The sequence below is a fragment of the Alligator sinensis genome, unplaced genomic scaffold, assembly GCF_000455745.1.
Source record: "Alligator sinensis unplaced genomic scaffold, ASM45574v1 scaffold560_1, whole genome shotgun sequence".
Taxonomy (NCBI): Eukaryota; Metazoa; Chordata; order Crocodylia; family Alligatoridae; genus Alligator; species Alligator sinensis.
The window spans coordinates 1587689-1603634 of record NW_005841837.1 but is presented as its reverse complement, the minus strand read 5'-3'; the positions used below and the strand labels follow the sequence as shown (position 1 = coordinate 1603634).

The window sequence follows — 15946 nt, the reverse complement described above, 5'->3', positions numbered from 1 at the left end:
CATCCAGTAGGCTTTTCTTGTTTCCTTCCTGTCTCGCCAATATCATCAGTGCTTCATTTGGTGGCACTCCCCATACAATTTTTAATTGGCGTTGCATTTCCCTAGTATTTAAGAGACTTTAATTAAAAGATCTAGAGATCTTTGTGGTACTGCAGGTCCTGGCTTGGCAGTAATCTCAAGAGTATTCTAGAGAAGCAAGTTGGTTGGGAAAGAACTGCATTTGTGCATATTTTTCTACATTAGGAAGCAAGAGACGGGGGATGACTGATACAGTTGGTTTTTTTGGCAAGGGCCAATATTTAGGTTTAAATTTTATCAAGAAGTAGCTTCTGCATCTGTACTCTGTGACTGAGTGGTTGATTAGGGAAGGGAAGTTATTACTGATCAGTTTAATGGCATAGCTATTTGGGGTTCAGTGAAAGCAGCTAAGGGCAAAAAGAGAGCTGGGAAAATGAGGAGTTAGAGCATTTTGACTGTCATCCAAGTGGATGCTTTCAGGGCACAGGCCAGCCTCTGATCAGTGGTGTGAAAGAAATGTATTTGTTGTGTGTGCTAGTCATTATTGGAGACAGGATGCTGAGTTAGCTGTTCCACAGGATTGAGCTCATGAGCCAGTCCCTAGGTGTCACACTGATGGTGAGGAGGTAGTGGGAAAAGAAAATGGGCCCACAGGTGTCCTCACTGATATTTGTCTGCCTTCCTCAGAAGTCAAGATGAGATGCAAGCCTGGATTGACAAAATCAACTGTGTTGCAGCTGTCTTTTCTGCACCTCCGTTTCCAGCTGCTATTGGCTCTCAGAAGAAGTTTAGCCGCCCGCTTCTGCCTGCCACCACGACAAAGCTCTCTCAGGTGAGCTGCCATTCTAGTGAGCACATTTCCTGTGATAGTGATGCCTTTGGTTGACGGTAACCTTGGAAGGGGAGTGCAGGGGCTACACTATTTTCCTGCTATTCCAATTCAGATCACTATGCACAAAGTGGTGCTAGAACATAGAAATAATGGGTATTCTTTACTTGCTTTTTGGCATGAGAAATATTTGCAGAGTGGGGCAGGATTGGTGAGGGAGGGAGACTTTGACAAAGCTTATTTTCCTGAAGGAAGGGATCTTGTAGCTTTATATTAATTTTATATTGGGTACAAAGCCCTTATTCCATGTGAATGGCTGAATGTATAAGAACAAAGAGGTTACAGGCATGAGATATATGCTCCTGTAAGATTTATATGAACTATGCCTTTGAGCCCCCTCCTGTTCTAAAAACAAAGGTATGAGTATTTTTTTATATGTACATATTTTCTTGGCTCTTACTGACTTGCTAGAAAACTGCAATGCTCAGGACTCTTCGGGATTTTTTGGATGATAGAATTGAGTTTGAGCCACTTTCATGGCTCCTTGGTCCAGCTGTGAGGTGGTTCATCATCATCAATCACCCAAAGTCACTTAGAGCAGCATCAGAAAGGCTCTAATGCTGCCCAGGCCGCTGAACAAAGTACTCTAAATGCATGCATCCACCCTCATCTCTAGGACCTATTCAGGTGATTTGCATCTATTCACCACTTGGGATTCCTCCAGATCAGAGGACTTTCTAGAATGTAAGGTAAACCAACTTTGTGCTTCCCTGACACTGTGTCAAGACAAGTGTATTGCTTACTACCAGCTTCTTGAAATGTTGAGACATGAATGACTGGTGCCTCCTGCAACTGAGGGGGCACCATGGCAGCAAGCAGGGACCACCCGCAGCTGCCGCCTGTGGTGGTGTCGGTGAGTGGGGACTGCCTGCAGCTGCCACCGGCTGCGTCGGTGGTGGGGTGGGGTGGAGGGCAGGTGCGAGCAACAACCGTCTACAGAAGCTGGTGGCGACTTCAGCGTCAGCCAATCTCAGGGGGGCACATGCCCTCCCTACGCATCGCCTATGTAGTTGAGATTAAATTTGTGAGACACGATCTCCCTGATCTTGATTGCTCCTTTTCATAAATTTTTAAAGACCTGTTACCATCTTTACAGCTTCCTGATTCTGATTAAACACAATTCCAGTGCTCTCAGCCTTTCCTCATATGCTAGTTCTTCCAAAGATGGTATCATTTTCATCAGCTTCCATTGTACCCTCCTTAGGGCAATAATATTCTGTCAGGGTGATCAACTTCTCATGCCATGTGCAAGGTAGAAATCTAAAAAGTGCTTCTATAACAATGTAATGTCAACTTGTCTTGTTCTGCGTTTTCACTCTCTGTGAGTACAACCTAGTATTCAACGTATTTTTTTTTTTTTAACTGTAGCTTTGGTTGTTGTTTCAGTAATTTTCTCCCAGTAACCCTAAAAATCCTTTTACTGATCACTGTGCTGCGTGGTTGTTCCACTTAGCATGCAGTTTCCTAGATGCATTGTTTCCATTTTATCTGGAAAAAAATAATAATGGAACAGAACCCCAAGGTTTGTGTATTGGAGAAAGACAGACAGGAGGCGGGGAATATGATAAGCTATTTTTGCTAGGGCAAAAAAGAATGTTAAATTTTCAAAGCAGATAAATTCAAAGACAAGGAGAAACCTGTCTGCTTTTATCTGCCAGCTTGGAGATGATGCCAGCAGGCTGCTTCTCAGTCTGCAGAGGGTAAAATATGAATTGTCAACTTCCTCTGTTTTCTGTTTAGGATTTTGTAAACTCTTACAATGCATGCTTCCATGAGTCCTGATCCTGGACAGAAGAAAGCTTGTTCCAAAATTCTCGTTGACATCAATGAGTGCAAGATCAGATCTTACTTGTTTCATAGTTTGTAGGGTTGGAAGGGACCTGAGCAGATCATCAAGTCCAACCTCCCGTCATGGCAGGAAAGAGTACTGGGGTCAAACGACCCTGGCAAGGTGTTCATCTAGCCTCCTCTTAATGACTCCCAGGGTAGGAGCCAGCACCACTTCCCTCGGAAGTTGGCTCCAGATCCTAGCCACCCTGACAATGCAGTAGCGCCTCCTGATGTCTAGTCTGAATCTACCCTCTGCCAGCTTGTGACCGTTATTTCTAGTCACTCCTGGTAGTGCTCAGGGGAACAGGGACTGCCCCAATGCCTGCTGGTCCCCTCTGACTAGTTTGTAAATGGCCCCTACATCCCGCCTCAGCCTTCTCTTGTGGAGGCTGAACAGGTTCAGGTCCCTCAGCCTCTCCTTGTAGGGTCTGCCCTGCTGCCCCCTGATCATGCGGGTGGCCCTCCTCTGGGCCCTCTCCATGCTGTCCACATCCCTTCTAAAGTGCAGCGCCCAGAACTGGACGCAGTACTCCAACTGCGACCTGACCAGTGCCGCATAGAGGGGGAGGATCACCTCCTTGGACCTGCTCGAGATGCATCTGTGGATGCATGGCAAGGTGTGGTTGGCCTTCCTGACCGCGTCCCCACACTGTCGGCCCATGTTCATTTTGGCATCAATAATGACACCAAGATCCTTTTCTGCCTCTGCACTGATGAGAAGGGAATTCCCCAGCCTGTAGGTATGCTGCTGGTTCTTCGTCCCCAGGTGCAGCACCTTGCGCTTGCCAGTGTTGAAACTCATTCTGTTCTCATCTGCCCACCCCTGTAACCTGTGTAGGTCCGATTGTAGCCTATTCCTCCCTTCTAGCATGCTCACTTCCCCCAACATCTTAGTGTCCTCTGCAAATTTGAATAGGGTGCTTTTCACCCCCTCGTCCAAGTTGCTGATGAAGATGTTGAACAGCGCGGGTCCGAGGACCGAGCCCTGCAGAACCCCACTGCCCACATCCCTCCAGGTTGAATAAGACCCATCCACTACCACTCTCTGGGTGCGGCCCTCCAGCCAGTTAGCGACCCATTTGACTGTGTAGGTGTCAATGCCACAGTCCTCTAGTTTTTTAATGAGAATGGGGTGAGAGACCGTGTCGAAGGCCTTCCTAAAGTCTAGAAAGACTACTTCCACTGTTACCCCTGCATCTAAGGATTTTGTGACCTGGTCATAGAAGGCCACCAGGTTGGTCTGACAGGACCTGCCTCTAATGAACCCATGTTGGTTGCCCCTAAGCATAACCTCCCCTGCTGGCCCCTCATGGATATGCGCCAGGATAATTCTCTCAAAAAGCTTACCCAGGATTGAGGTAAGACTAACTGGCCTGTAGTTTCCTGGGTCCTCCTTCCTCCTCTTTTTGAAAATGGGAACCACTTTGGCCCTTTTCCAGTCCTCTGGAACTGGAAATAGGGGGTAGGGTGGAGGAGAGGCACCAAATTCCTTCTCAAGTCTTATGTCCTGTGTTTGGTAAGTTTTGGGTAAGAGGGGACATGATGAAAATATGGAGTCTAGAGAAGGTGGATCGGAAATGTCTCTTCCCGTCTCAGTGTAGGAACAAGCGTACATGAAATTCAAAGGTGGCAAATTCATAACTGATAAAAGGAGATGCTTTATCTCACTGGGCATAACTACATCATGGATCTCTCTGCCACTGGAAGTTATGGAGGTCAAGAGGTTAGTGGACAGAGGGGAGGAACATTTAGATCTGGATTATTATCAACGACCACAAGAATTCTGGAAGGGATATTAAACCTCATGCTTTCGGGCTTAAGCCAGACTCTTAACTTCAGAGATCAAGAGGAGGCTTAATACGACTGCCAGTTTCCCCACATCTATAGGATCTTCATAGCTTCCTCAGAAGTTGTTGGTACTGGCCACTTCCAGAGTGTGTATCTTCTGGACCTCAGGTTTGATCCAGCCTGGGAGTTCCTCCATTGCATCAGATTCCAGCATTTCTGCTCTCTCCTGCAGTATTAGCTCACTCAGCACTAAAGACCAATCAAGTACATTGAGCATGAAGCCCTGATTTAGAGATGGCCATAAGGCTGTCCTGCAGGAGTGAGGAACCTCACAAGCTGCAGGAAAGCATGCTGAGAGCTGCAGAAGGGATGCCATTCTCAACACAGATGGACTGGAGGAAGCGAGTGGGTTTGGGACTGTGGTAAAGGAAATTGTCTAGAAAGAAAGAGTAGCAACTCCGTATCTTTTCCAGCTGCCCAGGGGAATAAATGAGGAGAGGAGTTTAACCAAAGGAAATAAATCTTCCAGAGAGGACAGCATATCCTCTTCCCAGGAGAGCTTGTGCCTGGATACTGCTCTCAGCAAACGGATCCCACAGGCTGGCGAGCGTCTACTGGTAGAGTCATGGTGGGGAGATGTCTTATAATGATGCCAGCTCTGCCTCACAAAAGCCTGTTTAAAATTGTCAGGAGCCAAGGCTTTTACTTCTGCCCCACCTAACAGCACTGGTTTTGGCACAGCATTTCCTGGAGTGTGAGCACTACATCTTCAACAGTGCTGTACTGCCAGAATTTCCCATGGTTTTCTTATATGGGAGGAATGGTTGACTTGCCATAGGTCTGTTGGGAGTGTGAAGGTGCAGAGACTCTTTAAAAAGTAGGCTGTTCCATTGCGGTTCAACAGGAACTGAGGACCAAGGCTTGAGGACCTGACCCATATGATTTAGCGGCTTAGTTAAAAGAAAAATCTTTTTTGTTTTTAATGATACTTGTTAGAATCTTGGAATGGGGTGGGTGGGTGCTTTTCCTGTCTCTACTTATTACATGTTTTTGATTCTGACACATAAGTGCCTTGTATGTTTCTGAAGGATGAACAGCTAAAATCACATGAAGCCAAGCTGAAGCAGATCTCGACCGAGTTAGCTGAACATCGCTCCTACCCGCCAGACAAGAAACTGAAGGGCAAGGAAGTGGATGACTACAAACTGAAAGATCATTATCTGGAGTTTGAGGTAGGTGTGGGCTATTGCTGCGAAGGCACTTGGTGAGGCATCTCTATTGAGGAAAACTGATACTGTGGTAGAAATTATTGTAGAACTAAGACACTGAACAATACGGCAGTTGTTTTTCTAAACTGAAAAGGACTAAAAGTAGAGATCCATCTTATCATCACTCCTACAGGCAGATCTGTATATCAGACAGACTCTACAAAGTTTTTCTTTTACCTTATTAACACTAGTTAACAAAGTTCTGACCTACCTAACCAAAAGAAGGCACTTCAGTTTAAATTATATGTGAACAGATCCTTCTATGTAAAATGTGGTGGGTATATTTTAAACTGGGGATTTTGGTCAGTGTACTTGCACATAGTCTGACAGATGCAGATACAAATGATGCTAGTGCCACACGCATTTGACATAGTTCTAGATATCTGACTCCAGTTACTTTTTACCTCATTGGGGAGGATGGTCTTGCTATTAAGGACAGGGCCTTGAGAGCTTGGGATTTAGTTTCTCCCTTTGTCCCATCCATTTAGATTGAGCTGTCTTCATGGCAGGCACTGGCTCTCACTAGGTGCCTATACAATGGGGTCTCAGTATTATTTGGTAAAATAAAGGATAGTAATCGTGTTTCATGCATATACTCTAAAGTAAGCAGCCATTCTGGACTTACCCTGTACCAAGAGTTTTGATAAGGTTACCTGTACCACATGTAAAGTGGGAGAGGAAACAGATAAAATAGGACAGTAGGCCTTGTGCCACAAGGTAGACTGGAGCATGAAGAGATTTGTGCTGTGTCTGTGACAAACAGAGAGGAAAGTCTCCTCTTTCACCAGAGCATCTTCAGAGTTTCAGTTAGCAGGACTGTCCAGGGTTTGGGCAAATAGCCAGGGGTTTTCTGGTCTCTTCAGGCATGCAGTCCTGAACATTTCATATGGAGAGCTTCCTCTTGTTTTTTGCAGACAAAAGCACCTGGGTTTAGAGCAGAGATCTCATGGTGATCTCTTCCGTGTAATCTCTCGGTGAAGTTTTGAGGGTGCTGAGGTCCGTAGGCTGTGTTCTTTCAGGTAACACTGAGTCCTTTATCAAAAGACAAAGTAACTCCCTTTCTTCAAGGAGGAGAGGTACTTTAACTTGCCAACAAGCAATTGTTTGTTAGGCCTTGCATTGAATGCTGTCTCTTGATGCTGATAGTTACTGCTTATATTTCATTTTTGAACAAAAGATCGTGGGGAGTCAGTTTGGCAGACCTGTATGTGACAGATTTCTTTGGCCCCGATCACTCTGGTTCCAGTTCTGGTTAAGGCCTGAAGACAGCCCTGGTTCAATGTTTTGAGTCTCTTCTCTTGGTGATAGATAGAGGCCAGACTTCTTTACTGAGTTGTATACACCTTTGATACCATTAACCCCTGTGCATCAGGGAGGTAGCAGGATACCCACTTGCAGACCTGAGCTGTGAGGCCATCAGAGTGATATTTCATTGGCTTTTTTCCTTTATCTGTGTCAGGATGCAGAGAGGAGCATTCAGTGGGTGCTTTCTCTGCATGTATGTTTCTGTTCTGTGTTATTACAAGCTTCACTTCTGCCACCTTCTCATGCAAAGTGTTTGGTAAAGCCTCCAGTTGATAGGATCCTCTGCGTTCAGTTAACATCCAGCTTTATGTTCTGTCAGGCCTGGCTTGCAAAGCTGGCAAAGACATGGGCTTGGTTAGGAGTTAACAGGCTGAAGCTCCATCCAGATAAGATGGACACAATAGCTGTCCCAGGAAAAGCTACCAGAAGAAATGGTGGAGAAATATGAGCCCTGTTCCCTACCCCCTCAGTCCCCAGAATGATGGGGATTCTTGTCGTGCTTTGCAGTACAGAAGCTGTTTAATCAGCTGTCACTCCTAGATGTCACGGGAATTTGTCTGTCTCCACTTGCATAGGAAGGTCACATCCACTGGTACTGGCTCAGGGCTTTGTCATGACCAGCCCAGCCTCTGCCTCTGTTACTGTCATGTACTCCACTGGGGACATACCCAAGGATCAGCTTGTGCAAGATGTGGCTTTTTGTGGCCTTCCAAAAGGGCTGGCTAATAAAACACATTCCTTGGGGGTTCCAGAGGCTGTGAGAGCTTCCATGAGCTACCTTAATGTGTTGATCTGTATCTTAAAACTGCCTCTTTATACATGCCTTGTCCTCAGGAGCAGACATCCTTTGGATCACCAGACCCAGGCCAGGTTGATTTTGCAAGGGGGTCTTTGGAATACATAAGTCCATCAGCATTTCCCCTCTTGGCCAACAGAGTGCAAGTCTGATGTGCCTAGAGTTTTAGAGTTTATGGAGAAGAGAGTTATGGTATTTAGGAGATGAGAGACTTTTTGGAGGGCTGATTATGGTTGACACTAAGACCCTTTTACTGCTTCTCTGACAGCTTGGTGAGTCAGGGAGAACCAAGCCCCTGTGTGATTATAGCTTAGGGAGTTTGTTCCATGCCTGGTGTTATATTTAGTAATATATAGCATGCAGGCATCTAGAGAAATGGCCAAGGGCGTTAATACAAATCATAACTGGAACAACATACATTTAGGTAAAAGGTAACTCCTTCTTCCATAGAGAAAATCGCAAAGGACAGTTGAATCATGCAGATGAAATGAAATATGACCGTTGCTGTCAAAAAGGGCCCATAGATAAATGTTCTTGATTGCATATACTTTAATTGCATGAGAGAGGTGATTTTAACCTACTCATAGGTGAGGCTGTGTTATCTTCATGCTTGTAAAAGATTTCACAGAGCGCATAAGATTGCTGGCAGACTATAAAAAGCATAAGATCACTGTGAAAATCCTGAAATCAAAATGTTCCACTGGATTTCTTATTTGTCCCCATTCTTGGAGCAAAGTCACTGAAGTTCACTTGTGAGCTAGCAACTAACCTCTCCAAGGTAGGGGTGAGAAGGCTGCTGGCAGGTGAGAGTGTGACCTGAATTGTCCTCAGGTTAGTGGGAACAGTAGGTGGTAAGAGAAGGGAAAGGGAAACATGGAAGCTTAGTGAAAAGGGGCCTTATGTCCCATAGGAAACAGCATGGTGTCTTAAGGAAGGGAGGAGGCCAGATTCTCTTTTGTCTTTGGCCATTTTTTCCGTTTCATCTACCAGAATTCCCCTCATTTTTCATCCTGTAGAAAATAGTGCTGCTAGCCAAGTAGGTTCTCTCTGAAGGTTCTTTACCTTTAAATGTGCTTCAGATGTGGCCAAAAACCTGGCATGTGGTCACATTGTTGCATCCAATAAAGAAGCAGAGCTGAAGGCAACTTAAAGCATTTTGAGTATTTTTCTATTTAACATTAATGTTCTTGATTTCTTGATGTAATTACCCAGGGATCTTATTTATTTATGTATCTATTTTAAACAAGAAAATATGATACCCACTTGCAGAAGATCTGGCCTCGTGTCAAATTGTCTGGGTAGAAAAAGAGCTGATTAAAAGAGATGGACAACAGAGATGAAATCCTGGCCCTATGAAAGTCCTGACAAAACTTTTTGATTTATATATGGGGCAAAAATTCAGCCTGTTTTCTCTTTCTGGCATTAAAATTGTTCTAGTCTTGTACCCTCACATTTATTTTAACTGTAGGCACACATGCGTGCATAGAAAGAATGCACTTTTCCCTTGATAAATGTTGCGATGACCCCACGCTTGTAGCAATTTTTCCTTTCTTTTGCAGTGAATCACTCGTCCGCCCAAGGCATCATCAGAATTCTGTCCGATGGTTCTTCAGGTTTTTTGAGTGACACATCTTACCTGTTTAATATATTTGTCTCTGCAGCATTCAGCTGAAGCTGTAGATATGGAGTTGATAAGAATGCTTTTCTTCATTTAATTTTTAAGTGGGTTTCTCTTGTGATCTTTCTCTGTAAGAATCTGTTCCTTCAAAGCACTTCATTGGAATCCCAGTCACGTTTTCTTCTTTTACTTTTCCTTCTTTTTTTGTGCTCTTCAAATGGTTCCAAAGCCCTTTTTTCTTTGTTTTTTTTCCTTTTTTCCTTGCTTTTTGTGCTCAAATAAGTATTATTATTGCCTGGACTTTATTATTTTATTATAAACTGAGAGAATTTTTATTAAACATTTTTGCTTGATCAGGAACATAATAATTTGGAGACTGTTTTGTTATTTTGAAAAATGGATTAACAGTCAGCAGAAAGCCTTTTTCCCCCTCTTACCCCCCTCCACTGTAATCACTTTAATTACAATGCCAGCATTCACTTACTAGTGGGTGTGTCAGAGACAGGTTATTAAATGAATCACTTCTGGGGGGTAGCTCGCACTTTTCTCAATACCAGCCGTACTGGCTATCTTTTCTGAAGTCCTGCAGGGAATGCCTGTTAATCACTATTCATTCTTGTTGATTGCTAAGGTATTGTGCGTGCAAGAGCGTATTGTTACCCTCTGCAGAGCATGATTTTCCCATATCAAATGGAAATGTAGCAGTCCAGACACTGTACAAATCGGACTTTGAGCATAAAGACTTGTACGTCAACTCTGTAGAAATGCTGGGGTCTGAACAGGCAACAGACTTCTGGTATTTGGAAAGACTGCTCCCTTCAGAGGGAAGAAGATCTACTACCCTTAACAGCTAACCCCCATTTTTAGTGCTCAGGACTTGCACAGTGGCCTTCCATGAGTTATGGAGCAGGTAGAATTACCCTAATGCTAATGTAAAACCTGCCTTCTCACTCCACATTGGAGACAAACATGGAGTCCCTTTCACATGGGATTGTATGTGCACTTTGTGAACCCCCGTTTTTTTTTTTAAACCAAGTTCATGTAGAGAAAGCAGAACCTGAAGGATCACTTGAGTCTTAACCATAGCAATCTGAGCAGTAGCCACTTGTGTCCTGAACTGTTTCTGGTTGGGCATGCTCATGCTAAGCTGTGCCTCCCTCCCCGAGCAGCCCCATTTTCTTTCATTGGGTCTAATTATGGAATAAGATAGTACTCACCAGGAGTAAGGCTGGCAGTATCTTGTTTGGTATATTCAGAAATTGCCTTGCAGCACGTTCATTCAACTTGCTCTCTCATTGGCCAAGCGCCATCATTAGTCACAGTGCAGGAATTTGCACACTTGAGAAATGAGAGTAGTTCATTTTGCAACATTTCTGGGTTCCAGCTGGTTGAGGCAGTTTCTGTGCAATAATGGATGTTAGTCATATCCATATTAGGCTCCTGGATTTTAGGTTTGAAAGAGCCAAGGGGACCACATGCCCATCGTAGCCCATAGAATTTCATGCAGATTGATTCATTGCCTTTATTTTGTTTTGTTTTTTTTCCAGAAAATTCGCTATGAGATTTATGTTACCCTTCTGAAAGAAGGGGGGAAAATGCTGCTGAGCAGTAACGAGAATGATGGGCCAGGACTGAAGAAATCTCACTCAAGTCCTTCCTTAAATCAGGAGTCCCCAGTTAGTGCCAAGGTGAAGCGAAACGTCTCAGAGAGGAAGGACTACAGACCGGAAACACCCAGCATTAAGCAGAAGGTCACTTAGGGCGCATGAGACAGCAGGAGGAACAGCCATGCAGTAAAATGCCGGTGGTGGTCAAACATTTCCTTTGATAACCTGTCATTCACAAAAACAAGCGCATCTGCCTGAATGGGGTGTTAGTGACATTTTCTATTGTATATTTTGTTGTTCCTGTACAGATTGTGGGAGATGTCTTTGCTCCTGACTTGCTTTGCCTTGTTAATTTATCAGTTAGCAATTGAAGTTCCTCTTCTTATGTTCAAGGATTGGGAAGGGGACTAGGACTTTGTTTCATGTTGCTTCCCCTTTTACCTTTTTCCATTGGCACATGACTTTCATCTCAAGTCACTTGTGACCTTTCTGTGGTGGGTGGGAAAAGTAACTGGATGAGTGTTGCAGCCCAGTGAACTCCACCTGCAGCTACACACAAATTTTGTACAAGAATTGTTGCACAGCTGCAGAGGTAGGGCTGGCCACTTGCAGCGAGAGGTCAGTTAAAATCTGACACTGGGAATAGAGATTTCCCAATGATGCAAAACATGTTGGTACTTGTGCTCAGTGTTGGGAGCTGTGTAAATAGACAGGTTACAATATTGCATTCATGCTAGACCTGTAAATATTAAGGGGCTAAACCTGAAAATTGTTGGGAATGTTGAGATTCCAGAATTGAAGTAGGGTTTCTTTTTTGTCTTTCAAAACAAAAGCTTGGGGTACCAGGCAGAGGAAAACCCACTGCCATGTTTCTCTTGGTGGTTAGAGAAGATTCAGCCATTTATCAAGCGGTAACCCATTGTAGAGGTCAACCTTTCACCTTATGTTAAAGAAGCAAGAGGTATCCATGTATTTCTTAAAACCTGTTGTCTCATAGCTGCTATATAGAGAGCCTTAATGTACATTGTGCAGCTGCACTTTTTTCCCCTTTCCTAAAATTTGCTTCCTGTTTAGTATGCGCAGGTGGCCTGCATTCTCTCTGATATCAGCTGAGTGTTCTTTTTCTCTTGAGAAGGGAATCCTCCCCAATGATCCCTTTTAGTTGCAATCACTCTTAGGAAGTCCGTGTTGGAACAGAAGTCCTCACGTCTTAGGGACTTGATAATGGAATTGAAACTTTTTCTTCTGAGGGCCAGATACTGTCCCTGTTATAGCCTCCCCCTGCCTAGCAGCCAGAACAAAGCAGCCATAGAGTCAGCCAACCCCACCCCCCTGAAATCATCCAGCATGGCCACTTCTGCCTAATCCCTGCTTCTGCCTTCTGTACAGGAATCTGGGCCCAGGCAGAGGGACAAGGTTTCATTCTGTAGTATTTTGCCTAGCACAGTTCATTCCGCCTGTGAGCTGTAGTCCTTAATGTCCAGTGGCAGGCCATCTTAACAGCTACTGTATTAAGTAGCCTATAAAGAAACATGCTGGTGCTTTTAGATCAATTCTTATGAGGGCAGGTATTTACACGACAGAGATCACCACTCAAGTGGGTAGGCAGGCTCCACAGAGAGGCCAGAACCAATCAGTCATGGAAACCAGCTTACTCTAGACTACTGAGCTGCCAGACAAGCAGACAGCTGAGGGAGGATAAAGACTTTATGGAGCAGCTAAATCATTTTTCTGTGCCAGTTTCCCTTACAGTAGACAGCTATGAGATCACTACCCCTGTGCTATGCTAGTTGCGGACTGCTACAAAGATGCTGTGCCACCAGTGGCTGTAGGATTCGGTGAGGAGGTGGTGGAGCAAATGAATCGTAGTTGCAGTCAGTCAGCACAACGAGAGGGTACTGATTCCAACAGTTTTGACAGGATTTATGAAGTCACAGAATTGATAACAAATGTATGTAATCTGTTGTGTGCTAGAAATCTAGGGCAGGGCTGTCTAAATTCTAAGTGCCCGGGAAACATGTGCCCCCCTAGGCTGCATCAGTGGAGGCAGCAGCAAGGTGAGCCACTGGCCCTTTGGGCCACACGCCACTTGGGTGACACACTGCTGCATGTGATACCCCCACCAAACTGCTCTGTGCATACATGCCCATGGGCAGCCACTGCACTGTGCACCCATGGGTGCCTCTCCCTCCCAGCCACTGCACTGTGTGCCCACACAGCTCTGGCCTTACCCTCAGCTCTTCATGCTGTGCTGCTCTGCCGTGCCCCCTGGGGCAGGGCTTGGAAGTGTAAGTTGGAGGGGGAGGGAGAGACGGTAGCTCCTGCTGCAGCCAGAGCAGTAGGGGAGTAATGGCTGGACAGAAGGGTAAGGGTCATATTTTAACTGCTTGTGGGCCGCAAGCTGTCAGTTGGACAGTCCCGATCTAGAGGGTAGCTAATATCTTGCCCATCTTTAAAATTAATACTGGGGTGGACTGTGGGATTTGAAGAGCTGCCAGTAGAGATGGCTGACATTTTCCCCATTTGTTCTTTTTTAAATTTTAAGTTTGAACTGAAGTACACACAGAAGTGCTGACCTATGGAAGAATGTCTTCCTGAATGAAAGCCAAAGATAAATGCATAAGCAACATGCCGGGAGATGAAGTTCAGTGTAGACAGGTGCAAGGTAATGCACGTTAGAAGGACTTATTTGAATTACTCACTGTTGTGTAGTAGATTAGCTACTCAGGGAAAAAGCGTAGGCATCCCTGCAGCTGTTCATTATGTAGTGGTGGTATAAAAAAAAAAAAGAGGTGAGGTTATACAGCAAGAGAGAATAATCTGGGAATGTTGAATGCTGTAAATAAGGAGGTGATGTAGCTTTTCTGAGAGTGCCATTTCACTTCCCAAAAAGGCTACAGCCGAACCAGCAAAAGTCCAGAGCTGCCATTTGATCCTTGCTCTGTTACTGGGCCACTACAGCTCTGGGTTGATCTTGTTGAATACCCCCACCTGCCTCATTGGATTTGCAGACAGTGCAGTGGTTTAAAAAAGCAAAGATGTGACTTTTGAACTGTTCAGTTCTTGTGACTTTTTAAAAATACTCCAGCTCCTTCAAGATTGCATTGAAAGCTGGTGATCGTGCAAAATACTCTGGTACCAAACTGGCTAACTCATGGTCATGACCAGGAAACTCACTGCAGCTGTGGGGAGCAAAATTTACTTGAAAAGTTGGAGAGTGAGTTGCAAAAATACTTTTTGTTTATTTATTTATATTTCAAATGCTGTTTAGTTTTGATTATTTATTGTGCCACTCCAAGGACTGGGATATATTTTGTAAAATGTAATGGGTTTTAGTAAAATGTGATTTCTTTGAAGTTTTTAGTTATTAAATAGTTGCTGGGCTCCAAATGGTGTTGGTGAGAACTCTGAGGCCTATGGATAAGTTAATTGGCAATTTGTGAGCTTCTGTTAGATTTGAAATTGACTTTGCTTGAGTCTGTCCCTTTGCTAATGTCCAATGTAGCAAGCTCCTACATGAATGCTTTGATATGCCCATTGTTTTACTGAAAGGAGAGAGAAAAATCTAAGGAAAATCTTGCTGCTTTTGGAACCACTGGCAGAAGCTCACAGACTTCACCGAGGGCCAGATCAGATACTGAGTGGCACTTGTAGATTGCTTTCCTTTTAATGTTACAGTATAGTTAGAAAGGGTGGGCCAGATTCTCAGGAGCTGGAAATCAGCCTGGAAAACCAGGGAGCTCTGCTAGCACATGCATCTCTGGCCTCATGATTTCCTGGGATTTTCTGAGTACACTGTTTTCCTGCTTCTGAATACTTGTTTATCATATTTGTTTGTCCAGTATAGTTATTCAGGCCCTCAGCTGCTTACATTCCAGCTCATTTGTGGTGAGGGGAGAATCACTGCCAGGCTATTGGTCCCGTGGGGCTGGTAAAAGACCCAGAGGTTAGCATGCTGCAAGGCAAGCCCAGCCATTATCCCAGATACGCCCCCTGTGTTGACTGCAGGAAGGGGATGTGATGTATGAGTGGGATACTGGCTTTATGTATATCATCCAAGGAGTCCCCTACCAGAGGGTGACTTAAATATCTACACCCAGGTGCACTGGCTTGAGGTCTCAGTGACATGAGAGTATCATATCACTGGCCCAGCACAGGGCTGAATGTAAGTCCAAACTTGGGTTGGACTGAAGGTTTCTTTCTATTCTGGCACCATGTAGCCTAGGTGGCTTGAAGTTCCTGTCAGCCATGGCTGACAAGGCCATTCCAATGCAGGAAGAGCTCTTTTTCTTAGAATTAACCCTTTGCATTATTTTTCCAGGAATTAAAAACAAAACATCCTTCCAGGAATTGCACAGGTAATCTATATAGAGGCATGACGGTGTTTGCTGAATGTTTACTGTCACCCAGATCAGTAGCAACAAGCTGCAAGTTAGGATAAAACAAAGCTGAAACTCTAGGGTGCCTAGACATGAGCTGGGGGGTGGGGGGGCGGGGCGGTGCATTTTAATTAGAGCAGCTCTTGGACTTTTCCAAGGCTTCTCTCCTATGGTCCTCAGCAACACCTCTCATTGGCATCCCAGATTAAATGTGTGAGGGTGTCAGGATCAGGCCTATGGTAGGCCAGGCCATCTCTGAAGCCTTGTGCTTAGTTTACGCATCACGGGCTGGATTAGCAGCTCTAGCTAGGCAGAGGATGAGGCTCCCAGTGGGTCCTGCTGACAGCTGCAAAATTCCAGTGCTCATTAGACCCCAGTGCAAGCCTGGGGCTAGGAGGGAAAGAAGTGGCATGTTCACCTCTCCATTTTGCTTGCTGCTGAGGGGCTC

At 44.8% G+C, this 15946-nt stretch overlaps 1 protein-coding gene across 1 annotated transcript in view; it reads left to right on the top strand.

The window, feature by feature from the left end:
* Positions 1-15594, top strand: part of PSD3 (pleckstrin and Sec7 domain containing 3) — a 162769-nt gene extending 147175 nt beyond the window's left edge. The window contains exons 14-16 of the mRNA XM_014519479.2: positions 706-850; positions 5614-5757; positions 11060-15594. Of these exons, the coding sequence (XP_014374965.2) occupies positions 706-850; positions 5614-5757; positions 11060-11272 (502 nt within the window). The 3' untranslated portion in view covers positions 11273-15594. The remainder of the gene's footprint in view (positions 1-705; positions 851-5613; positions 5758-11059) is intronic.
* The last annotated feature ends 352 nt before the right edge of the window (positions 15595-15946 follow it).